At 35.8% G+C, this 13,449-nt stretch overlaps 1 protein-coding gene across 1 annotated transcript in view; it reads right to left on the reverse strand.

The window, feature by feature from the left end:
* Positions 1-1,691: 1,691 nt before the first annotated feature.
* CPSF6 (cleavage and polyadenylation specific factor 6) overlaps positions 1,692-13,449 on the reverse strand; it is a 28,568-nt gene continuing 16,810 nt past the window's right edge. The window contains exons 9-10 of the mRNA XM_015405697.1: positions 13,309-13,449; positions 1,692-2,253 (exon numbers count right to left, since the gene is read on the reverse strand). Coding sequence (XP_015261183.1) covers positions 13,314-13,449 — 136 coding nt within the window. The 3' untranslated portion in view covers positions 1,692-2,253; positions 13,309-13,313. The remainder of the gene's footprint in view (positions 2,254-13,308) is intronic.

Here is a 13,449-nt window from a genome sequence, read left to right on the forward strand (position 1 = left end):
TTTGCTGTAACTGTTATTAATACAGACCAAGGTGGGCAGCCGTGTTGGTCTGAAGCAATGCAACAAAGTTAGAGTCCAGTGGGGCACCTTTAAGACAAACAAATTTTTATTCAAGATGTGAGCTTTCATGTGCATGCACACTTCCTCAGATAATGAAATGGAATTACATATCATGGTTGTATATATAGGGGTGGCTTGTTAAATTACATGCAAAATAGTGAAAATATTTTAAACAGCTCAAAAGAATGACACGCTCGGTTCTTTGAATAAAAATTTCTTGGTCTTAAAGGTGCCACTGGACTCTAACTTTGTTATTCATACAAACAAGCTCTGTGCCTTTTTGCAATCTCTGGTACTGTGTATCTCTTCTTTTCCTGGGTCCAGTGATGTCATAGCATGAGTGGAAAGCTCTTCCATGTGCATATGAAAAGGATGTGTGTCTGTGTTCCCTGTGTCTCTAGCCACTGCCCTCAGCTGCAGACACCTGCACTGCCCTAAACATCATGAGGAGGGTTTCCCAGCTCTCAAGGGTGAGCTTTTTGGGAGCTGCAAGGGCTACAGTTAGAAGGAGAGAACCCTCATTTCACAAGCATAACTCTGTTTACAGTTCTTAAGGAACCTAACCTACTGTTTCTAGTTACACACTTAAATAGGTTTTGAAGACTGTGACTGAGACAAATGTTTTGTGGAAACACATCTATCATAAACTTGCAAAGAAGGTGGGATTGGTTACAGTTCCCTGTCAAGTATACTTAATAGCAAACTCAAGTTTTGTGCAACAAAGTTTATGAAATGCCTTCCTTCATGTCTTGAGTAAATATTACGTACCTCAGTTGTTTTTACAGACCATGATTATTCATTTAAAGTTAACTCTAAACTGTAGATTCAGTTCCTGTAACTATATGAATTGTAGAGAAATAATTTTTTTTATAAACTGATGCCTTGAAATAATTATAAAACTTTTTTGTACTAGCAAAACCTGGGAATTTTTGAAAGCATTTTTCCAATGAGTACATTTCAATTAGTTTGCAAACAAGCAACTTTTTAATCAAATATATGGTATTAACTGTCCATAATTTAGAAGCCAGAAGGTTTTCTTTAGTTATGTTATGGCATAGAACAGACATTTCACCCAACTTTTAACAATCTATTTAGGAAAAACCTGCAAAATCCCAACCACTAAAAGCATCATGTCTTCGTGTGTTAAGGAGCACATTCAAAATCTATTTTTCCCTTACACAGTTGTGAGTGCTAGTTTTGTACCTAAACAAAAACTAAGCCTATTAGAAATCTTGATTATTTTTTTTTAAAAAAAGGGGGGGGGACATTTGTTTTTTTCGGTCATTTTTACCAATGTATAATTATATACAAATTTGCCTGTGACAGCAGGTAAAGCACTGGGAAATGTGTAAAACACTGCCGCATCATTTGCAAATGGCCAATTATTTTTCCAACTGTATGTTTGAATGAACTTTTTAGTGTTGCATATTGTAATAAACAGGCAGCTGCATACTAGAACTCAATTTCAGACTTCAGTTCCTTGAAAGAAAGTTCAGTCCATTTGGATTAGAAAATGTTAATCTACAGTTTTTACAGTTTCACACACTTTTCAGTGAATTCACAAGCCATCTATGCAAGAAAACTACATTTTTTTTAAAAAAAGGAACTACTACTCTAGTAGGTGTTGGACACAAATGCCAGTTATTCTGATACAATAGGTTGATGCATATGCAAAAAATATGCAATGTTTTGTTAGAGACAACACCATTAAATATTGCTGAACACAAGACACTCCCTGAGGTGTAAACATCAAATAACTTGAACAGCTTTACACATCAGCCCCATTAAACAGTTTATTACAACACTACATCTACTGTAATCAATTTGGTGCTCTTTACAGACATTATCATATGAACATTTAAACAAGAACCAACTACTATAAAAACAAGCATTTACTTGACTTTTTTCCATTGCTTGCACATTTTAATTTTCAAACGTATATAACCAGTAATAAAGTTGCAAGAAGCTATACATTTTAAATCACACAGGTTCCTTCAAATAAAACAGCTAAGCAACATAAAAATGTAAGAGAGCTACTGGTTACCATGTATGCAGATTTGCCTTATTCAGATCTATTCCTGTTCATTTTATCCATGAATCTTTACAGGCTCTGATCGATCACATGAAGCAAACTGCTGGACAAGCCTCTTTCCATGAAGTTTCTTATCTGTTGAGGTGTTCCTCTTCCATCAGCTGTAATGTGTCAAAATTTGTGATGTAGATTTTTGCTAGGTCCCACAGTAAGCAAAAATTGTTGGTTTAACTACACATATACAAATTGTGCATCTATTTCAGTGTAATGGAGTCTAACAACATAGACAAAGCATCTACTTGCCCAATAATCAAACTACAATTATTCCAGGACACTTTTAGAACCATTCATTTACAGCAGTGCAGAATACCACTTAACCACTAGAAATCACAAACATCTAATGTTCTGGGAAATAATTAACAGAACATTTTCTTTGTATTAAAAAAATCACAAAAAAAGTAAGCTAAGAATAATTTGTTACACTGTTTTCAGAAACCACATTTGGTTTTTTTAAAGTGTTTTTAAACTAAGATAACTTGAAAGAAATCAATATTACCCCCTCATCCATATAAAAACTAGAAAGTGAAATTACAGGCAATCCAGAGCTCGTTCATATGAATTTCCACAAATGTGGAACAGCGAGGGAGTTATGGCTAAATGGTTTAGTTCATTGTATGAACAGGACTTTCAGATAGCCAGTTTCCATCTGGACAGTTTAGAAGTTGCTGTCACTCAGCTCTAATATGAACCAGCTCTAATAATATCATTTTTTAAATTAACACCTCAGTCCTAAATACATTAATCCTTATCCAGCTGCTCCTTGCTCACAAGAGACCAACCAGTTGAGCTTCCCCATTCATAAAAACATTATAGCAAGTGAGATCAAGAGTACGTCCACTCTTCAGTACAAGAGTAATACTGCTGAAGGAACAATTGGAGTTTCCTTCAGCATACACTTAACATACCTGCATCTTCAAACACCTGTGTACATGTGTCAGGGATCCCAGGCACATGCACATAGTTATTTTTAAGTTGTCTATACTTAGAAATGCTTGTTTAGTTACAGCAATCACATTATTGCTTAAGGTATGGAGCCATGTAAAATGTTTAACATACAGATACAATAACTAAGCTGAAGAGGAAGGGAGAAAGATTAATTCTAGTCAAGTCTGCTTTTCTTTAAACATTAATTCATCCACTGGAAGAACCACCTACTCCTAAAAATTACAGGAAAAGCATAAATATTACTGGACTAACTTTACATATACACATCTTAATTTTAACTTCACTTGAAAGCAAGTTCCAGTAATTTCAATAATACTGAAATTCAAGCTTTGTAGCATTAAGCTGTTTAATGCTTAGCCTTGCAACATTAAACTGCAACTCTAAATACTCCTGCTCAGACGTTAGACACTGTGAACCCAATGGAACCTACTTTCAAGTAATGGGCCTAGAATTAAGCTGTGGAATATAACTGCAAAGCAGATGATTTTCAAAACTTTGTGAAGAATTTTGTACTCAAACTATTTGCAAAAGTACACACATCAATAAATCATTTCAAATGCAGACATACGGATGAGCAATTTCAAAACTTAAATAAGTATGCAGCTGTCATAAAGCCACTCCTAACATTGTTTAGATACGAGAATTCCTGAATTTGTTTCTTTCCCCATCACTCAATATATACATTGAGCCTGCTTCAGTGGGGAGGGCAGGGTATAAATTCAATAAATAAATAAATAAAATTATATACTATATAACAAATGCCACCAATATGCAGGAGCAGGAAACCGGTTCATTCATTTTGATGAAGGAAGCTAGACTTCCTTTTGGCACAGCCAAATTTGCCTAAGCCCATGTAATAAGGAAGGCGCATTCTAGTCAATGGTCAATTGAGAGACAGGACTGCACCAGCACGGTTTTCTTAATGTTTCAGAGGAGTTAAATGACAGCTGCAAGACTGCATATTAGAACCTGAAGCTTTTGAAACAGCATTTTCAACTGGCATTTACTATCTCTAAAAGGGTATTGTACAGGAAGAAAATGAATGAAAGAACCATGATATATATTATGAATAAATAGTGGCTTTTATCCATGATAGCGCACACATATTTTTAAGGACTGCCAAGTTTAAGATTTCATTATGCAGACAGACTCCCAGAGGTTAATGAGTAGTTGAACATACATTGTTCTTTAAAACTATTTCAACATACATTGATTAGTGAATGCAGACTTGCTATTTTCTACTGTAGGGAATCTATAAGCCCTACAACTCAGCGTTCATATTTTATGGATTGTGGTAAAATGGTGTAATGTTTGTAATAAAATGGCTATAACTATTGCTCATAAACAGAAATGTTCTGCAATGATTTATAATAACAGTTTCCTAAATACAGATGTACAAGCTTACTGCTGCTCAGTGATATCCCCCAACATTTCCATCAAAATTATTGGGATGTATCAGTGACAACACAGTTTTAATGAAATTCTGGAGTTGGACTTCCTTATCACCTCACATACAAAAATATGCCTTCTAAAACTTGCATGATAAATCTGCATCACATGTTCATAAACAGCAGATTTTGCAATGTGCATCTTTCTCTAGAGCAGTATGCAATTTAAAAATTGTAACATCCAAACCAGAATCTCTTTTGAATTGTCAGGATGATGTGCAACCACAGCAGTTAATTTAAGTACCTAAATAACCCTTGATACTAACCACCAAGGACTTTCAGTACAGTTTGGTAAAGATTCAGCAACAGTCCATGACTAGGAGCAGGACCACATGCTCCCTCCCCCTCAATCTCACGCCAGTTCTCCTTCCATTCTCTATCTGCATCAGCTTCTAAGAGATCACTGTCAACCTGATTAAGCAAACCCTTTTAAGGTTCCTTCATTCACTGTCAGAATTAAATTCAGGACAAAATGAATTTAGGAACAGCCTCTGGTTGGTGATGACAACATGTGATGCCAAACACTATTAGGCAGGGAAAATCTCTGGAAGGCCAAGGAAGATGACTCATGCAACCCTAATGTCCACCTGCAGTTCCTAAACTTCATTACCACCTCTGAACAAAAGCTGTTTCTTTGACTTTATTCACTAACTTCTACATTTATTCGTAATTGTTAACTAAAATCCCATATAAAAACCTCTCTCAAATGAAGCTAACATCCAAATTATACCCTTTTAGCACATCATTTAATGTTTCAATTATATTAATGCAACAATGGGTTAAAACCAAAGGAGCAGAAAGGAGGAGGGGAGTATAACTAGTCTCCACCAACTCTCTTCCCAGTTGCATACCTTTCCCCCCATCCTATACCGTTAGGGAATATCCTTTTAGAGGGCACAAGGAGATGGGGGAGTCCTGTTTTTTTAGGAGAGGTTCTGCTGTAGATGCAAGCCAGTGCTGTGTGTCCATTTAAGTTTACTACTGTGTTTAAACATATCTAAATTCAGTTTTGCTATAAATGTGAACATTTTTCCTTTTATATGTTGTAAAATTACAATCCTGTAAATGTTCACACTGAGCCATGACAAAAACTAATGCAACTTTATACCCCTCTGCCCAACCATAATATTCAATGGCACTCAGTATTGGATTTTTGGAAGGGAAATACATTCAGCCAGTTTGGTGTAGTGGTTAAGTGAGCGGACTCTAATCTGGGAGAACAGAGTATGATTCCCCACTCCTCCACTTGCACCTGGCTGGATGACCTTGGGCAAGCCATAATTCTGGCACAGCTGTTCTTGAAAAAGAGCAGTTTCTGTCGGAGTTCTCTCAGCCCCACCTACCTCACAGGGTGTCTGTTGTGCGGAGGGGAAGGGAAAGGAGTTTGTAAGGTGCTCCAAGACTCCTTTGGGTAGTGAAGGGCGGGGTATAAATCCAATCTCTTCTCTTCTTCGTCTACATGTGGCTGAATATTCTCTAGTCATTCAGTTAGTTTAGTAGGTATACTAGCAATTTAAACTTATTAATCTGTGCTGTGGGCACATACAATGAAAATGTATTGATTTGCTTAATAAACAGGATTATAGTTATGAAGTTATTCAGGATCATATTTTATTTTCTGAAATAAAATTATTTTGTTTGTTCTGCCTGAAGTCTGCAAATTTATAGGTTGCAATACATACAGACATGTTATTTCAAACCTTAACAGCAATAAAGACCTCTCACTGTACAAAAACCTTTACATTAAGGGTTTACTATAAAAGCCATTTTTCCTTCATAAATTTTACAATTTTATCAACACTGTTTTCCTGAACTGTTACTCATTCTTATGCTGAAGAATGACAAAGACCAATGTAATTCAGATTTCAATATATTAGTGAGTTTTTAAAAAGGTAGTTCTCAAACCACAGTAAGCAAGAGATTCAATGCAGTTAATTGGCTGAATAAAACTTCCCCAACTATGTGATTGTCTCCCCCAAAGAATCATCCCACAAGTAGCAACACAAATTGCTGTGCATCTACTGAATGATGCCAGGTTGTACTCACAGAGGTGACTATGCAAAACAGGCACAATGAGAAAACCAGATTAATATCAAGTCCACAACATAAATCTAACAGCAAAATTACTAACACATGCACAGGATTATTATTCACTATGCAATTATACATTTTTACAACATAAAACTAAGACAATCTGTAGACTACCAGCTTCAAGTAGAAAGACTGCAGCAAACACCATAAATAAATCTGATATAGCATAAGGGCAACACATATGACTTCCTACAATGACACTCTGAAATGTAAATAACCATATGCTTTTATGAGGAATGCTATCTTCAAAGAAGTGCTGTTCAGCAAAGCACTTAAATACAATAGGAAAGATTTTTCATAGACAAACATAACTGTTGCTGTTTTGTCAGTTTGCAAAGGAACCATCCTCTCCAGAAATTTAATCTATTCTAAAACAAGCAATGTACCTGAAAAGAGGGGTAGCAATATTAACTAATCTAGCAGTAGTGCTAATCCATCTGTACATGATTAGGCATTTAATACAGCTACCCAATCTTATCCAATTAGGATTTACTAACATTATGAACAAAAAGTAAAACTGAATTCAAATATAGTAGGCTCATTTGTCCGAAACAATATATGAACATCCTAGTCTTACATACTTAAATGCGTGTAGAATGTATGCGTGGCAAAGAGGAGGACTGCTTTACCTCATGATTTTGAAGGGTAAGGGATCTCAAAAACTGGATTTATTTATTTACACCTATTTTACCTCATGATTTTGAGGGGTTATGGATCTCAAAAATTGGGTTTATACACCCATTTCCTGGTCATACATTAGGGCCAATACATGGGTACAAGGGAGAGATAAAACAATCATGTTACCTACTGCACATATTCTACACACATTAAGGAGTGTGTGAGTAGGAGTTTTCAATCAATTCCTCTACAAGAACAAATGGTTTTGTAACAATTTTTCAGGCACAGTATTCTTTTTGCATATAGAAAACAACAATTTTATAAACACTCACTTTTAAAAGAAGGCATACTTTAAGTTTTGCACAAACAGACTTAAAGTACTCTTCGGCTCTGTGCACTCAAAACTAAGAGTTTGAAGAGTTTTGCTTATAGTGGTTTGAGAACAATATACAAAAAAACATGTCAAACGGAGAACAAACTCTACATACATATTGATAACTGCCGGCGTATTTTGTCCCTTTGTAATTCTGCACCCATCTACTAGTTTGGTTTTAAAAAGAAATCATCATCAACAGTCATAACATGCAGCATTCATTCATTTAGTCTAAAACTGACCAATTAGTTCTATTTTAATTTAGATACACATCAGATCCTAAGAAAATTTCAAACACTGATTTTCCACACAGAAAAGCACTTGCGTAGGATAAAGCATGAAATCAGTGTGTCTGCTCATCACATGTTTGAAGCAGTCCTAGGATTTGTGATTATTTTGATGCAAATATACTGTTACATATTCATACTGTTGTCACCTTTGCTCTAGATATGTAATATGGCCAAACATAAAAATGTTCATGGTCTGCTGGTGATTTGCACACAAGTTGATTGGATTTGTAGCAAACTGGTACAAGAAAATAGGTACATTTTAAAATATTCACTATTTTCTTGTATTTTTATATTGACAATATACAAAAAAGACATAACAGAGATACAGAATTTCATGAACACATTCAAAATAACCCAGTAGCCAAAGTACATTGTCAACACACATTAAAGAACTGACCAAGAATGAGTACATTAAAACCATCTGGGATCAGTTAATGTACCCAAACAAGAAGTCTGGAAGGGTACATCTGACTTTAGAGAAGCTGTGCACCAATTTAACCCTTGTTCGTGAATTTACCTAACTGTAGATGACAATGCAATTTAATCCAAATATGTGTTTAGAACCTTTGTTTTCTAGCTTGGTAGTATTTACTACCAATTTATTAAGCTTCTGAGAGGGAAATGATCATTTTGCTAACCTACATAAGTGTTCAGCTATCCCCTGCAATCAATTTTACTATTGCCACAATTACAGTAAATAAAAGCAGCTCTGGCTAGCACAATAAAAATCTAGTTTGAGGCATACATATGGATTAAAAAAAACCCAATAATGACTTTCAATTCATTAGCTATAAAAGTTTGTTCTTAAGTATCTATATGGTAGTATACTTAATGGAGATCATATGGTAAATTTGAAATGCATAACATACAAATTTCAATTCAGGCTGCAGTTGTAGAAGCAGCAGGACAAATTAAGTCTGGAAAACTAACGTTTACACAAAAATATCTAGCTTGTTGTTACATAATCACCACAGAGTATGACTTTGTTCTCACAGCCATCTCCTAAATTATTATACAACCCAGACTGAAAAAGCACATGTGATTTATGTGTTCGCCCAATACATCTATAAGAAATAAACACTTTACAGAAGCCACATATAATTTTAAAGAACAAATTGTGTTTTACAGTGATATGCTAAAATGCAGCACTCCATTTATGCTGTTTCTCCTTTCATTAGACAAGTAGTACCCTAGACCATTAGACAAAGTACTGCATATTTTCTTATGAGGTGAAATTAGTGTGCACTCATATGCATGCTAAAAAGAACATGCACACTTGAAAGCATAGGCATTATATAAACCAAAGGTGGCTCTGGATTTGGTTTCAAACATTTTTGCCATAAACTCTGTTATTAATTCACATGAATTTCTCTTAATTGTCAAGAACCTAAGACTGTGACCTGACATTTTATAATCTAAGATGCACAGTAGCACATGACTGCAAAGTCAGTTTCCTACGCTTCGCATTTTATTCCTGAACACACATTTGAACTTGCATCCTACTGGTGTCAAATAGATGATTAAGATAGGTAGCTATCAAAATGGAAAATATCCTGACTTCAACCAAGGAAAAAGAGACTCAGCCTAAAATCAATTTAAAAATAAATAAATCTTGGATTTATCATCAAGAAGCTGTAGAATTACACATGTTTATATTATTCCAGATTTAGAACAGTTATCAGATTCAAAGAACACAAAGATGCCACAAGACTTCATTGTTTTTGCTACAAGAAGCTGCCATTGCTGAAACATTTCCAGCTACCTTTTCACTCACTCTTGTGGCTGTTTTGATTCCACTTTAAACCCACCTTGAATTAGTCCCAACCTAATAAAAATAAAGGTAAGACTGAAGTGGGTTGTAAGTGTTCAGTTTGGGGCTTTTATACATTCTAAGAACTGAACTGTATACTATACTTAAAGAGAAGGCAACATTTTAACTATCATATGTTAGCAGCCCGCAAGAAAAAACTTCAGTCTTAAACCACCCCAATATTTCTGTAATTATAAATTTCCAACAATAGTTTGTATGTTTACATGAAACAGTAAAGCTCTAAAAATATTTGTAGGATCATTTTCTAATCTCAGGCATCAAGATGTTAATCACTGAAGAAAGAAAACACAGATTGTAAATTTACAGTTTCACACACTAGCCAAGACACACTGTTGAGCATGCCTAAGACCTGAAAGCCTTTTTGTTTGTTGTTGTTGGTTGTTTTCTATAATATACCTGCATTGAGTATCCCTGTCACTATGCCTTCCCTTACACATAAGGCAGAGCTCATGGACCAAAACGACTCTAGATGAAAGGAAGTTTACTGCTCATATCCTTCAGGTAAATATCAAACCCCTATGCACACTGAGAAGTTATCCTATTGATCTACTGCAAAGCATAGCACTGTATAACTAAAGTCATTACCTCTTTTTGGAATAGGGATGGTAAATAACCATTTCTGATTTTAATATTGATTACATATTTATAAGCCACCTTGACCCTGTTCTTTCGGGAAAAGCTCAAAGTATTTTAAATAAATAAATGCTTTTGTTCACAGTGATATCCACGGTAGCATTTCTGATAAGTTAGAAATACCAAATGAATGATGTACTGAAAGGTCAATTACCAGGGTATTCGTGGTACAGATGGCATATCATAATAAACTTGTAAGGACTTGAAAAAGAAAAGCTGTAATAAACTGTCCATAATAGCAATGTAAGTGAAGTTAACTGTCTAATTAGGAAATAATTAAGCCTATTGTTAAAGAATGCAAATACAACTTGTAATGAATATCCTGATGTACACTTTCCATTTAACGTACAGAGTGCCTTACAGTTCTTCCAACAATTTATGAAGTCAATCATAAATCTCACCTTACTGAGTCTTTCTAGTGACAAACCTAATTGTCTCCATTGCCTCACCTAGCCTCTCTAATGTGTTAGGCTGAGGGGAAATGCAGTGTGCGCAAACGTGCATGGGACAGAGCTGGAAGCAAGGGAAGAATGAATGAAAAGGGGACTGTAATCAGGCTGTTAACAACAAGATTTACTTGTGATTTCTCTGAAGAGAACACAGATTGTCCAAGCTTAAGGTTGGGGGAGCGATGGGGGCTACTTCTTTCATCTCTACTTGTTATGCTAAGTGATTCATTCTAACAAATTTATACAGTCCAGAAGAAATATGTTCCAAAAAACTATGAAGAAGATGAGGCAAATATGGTTGATTTCATAAATAAGGAAGCGGGAAATGCCTATCTAGAAAAGGCAACAAGAAAATACATTGCCAAACATAAGAATGAAGCTGGCAAGGAAAAAACCCTCTAGGAACAGAAACCAAAGTCTCAAGTACTTTTCTCTTCACATGAAGACGAACAAAAGAAAACCCACAGTTCTGAAGAATTAGAAAACTCTTCCAAGGAATATGAAATGGAAACTATTTTGAGTCAAAATTTTAGGCTCCCCCCCAATGTTTCTAAGAACTTGCATGTGTCTTTCCCAAAAATCAAGTCAGGATGCTGATAAGCTACTTGGATGTATGTGGATATTGATCAGAAAGCCATCAAAATGAGGAAGGTGTACGCTATTTCATCCTCCCTCCCATTATCATTCTTCTGTTTAACTTACAGCCCAGCCTGCTCCTGGTTAATTTTTAAAACCTGGGAGAAAGCATACCTGTGACTGCATGTCTAGTTTGGTCCTCTGATATCTCTAGAGTTCCAGGCTATCGTTGAGGGAATAGCCAAGTTATTCTATATTTCCACAAGACAAAATATAGACATCTAAGAAAAGTCTTTCTAATTTAACAATGAAAACTTTGGCTTTCAGAGATGGAACAAGAACTTGTCAGTGTAAAGTAGCAGTCAGAAGATGCTACACAACCACTACTGATGTGCCACACAATAATACAGTACAGAAAATGAAATGAAATTATTATCAACAGGATATTAAAAGCACACTGAAGTTGTAGCCCCATTACCATTCATGAAGGAGTGAAAAGGACTAGAGATGAGTATGTTGGATCATTCCAATCTGGTTTAAGGCCAGGTTATGAGACTGAAACAGCTATTGGTCACCTAGATGGAGATGGATATAGGGAGTGTAACTCCACTGATTCTCCTGGACCTCTCAGTGGCTTTTGATACATCAAACATGATAACCTTCTGGACTGCCTTTCCAGGCAGGGACTTAGTGACTGTTCTTTCCTGCTTATGTTTTGTCATTTTTATGTACATGTATTGTATTGTATCGCTATTTTAATAATGTATTTCTATTCTATTTAAGATGTGGTTTTATTATGTTATTAATCTGTTAGTCACCTCAGTGGCCATGAGGAGGAAAAAAAGACTGCATTCTGTAAAGATACTTTTATATGCTCTGTGAAGTAGTAAGTGTTTTGAAAGAATGACTAAAGAGGTACTACAGCATGCTAGATCACATGCCATTACACAGCCTGTTAACTTAGCATATCTTCTTTTTTTCTTGAAAAGGAAATCATACAGATTAAAATGTTCTTGTTGGTGCCAAGAAATGTACATTTGTGTAACTTTGTTTTCTTCTGGTATCACTCTGCCCAATAAGCAACAGCAAGAACACAGACAGCTCATACAAGGCCATCTAAATTCCAATTCAAACCCCACTGTATTCCAAATAAGAGATACAGGAATTTAAGTAAATAAAGACACACACCGTCAACTTCTGCCTATAATTAACACATAGATATAGCTGCCCAACATCCTCCATCCAAGACCAAATGTTTGGTCTGGGTTTCTTTGAGGTGGGTGTAACAGGTCTGAAACTCGACAATTAAGCTCTAATGGGACCAATGATCAGCATCCTACGTGATACTGCTTTAGTGTAGAAGCTCAAAAGAATAGTTGTTATGCTCCTTGCCACCACAATGCCAGGACTTAAGGCACTGCAGTAATGGCAGCAATGTCCCAATTTTCAGATGCTATCAAAGACCACTTAGCAGCAGCTTTGGCATACTACTGCCATGCAAAAATATTTGTGGAGGAATGGAAAACATGAGGCAAGACTGCACTGATAAATGGGCATCTCAGAGCCCAAACAAAATTTGTTACCTTCCATTGAGCAAATGCTTATGGGAAAGCTGTTGTGACAGACCCAAACTTGAGACTGCCAGATCGTCATTTTAAAAGCAACATTACAAAGCATACATGACATGCTAGAAGACATTAATGCAGTTAAGCAAAGGGAGACAGGATGGAAAAACAGGAAGGTTTTTTTTAATACTTACCTGAAATTGCCTATAAGAAGTGTATTTAGGATATCATAGAGCTTTACAAAGCAGATATTTATTCTGAAACATAATTTTAAGTTAATGTTGATTTAAGAAAAAACCCAAACCTTGATCCTGAAGTCTGAAACTGATATACCCACCTCCTTTAACGATGACGATACTCTCGTTCTCGATCCCGCTCTCTGTCACGGTCTCTATCGCGGTCACGATGTCTCTCACGTTCTCGGCTTCTTTCCCGGTAATAATCATCATGGCGATCTCTGCTACGAGATTTGTGGCGC

This window comes from Gekko japonicus, unplaced genomic scaffold (genome assembly GCF_001447785.1).
Source record: "Gekko japonicus isolate JY-2015 unplaced genomic scaffold, Gekko_japonicus_V1.1 scaffold53, whole genome shotgun sequence".
NCBI lineage: Eukaryota > Metazoa > Chordata > Lepidosauria > Squamata > Gekkonidae > Gekko > Gekko japonicus.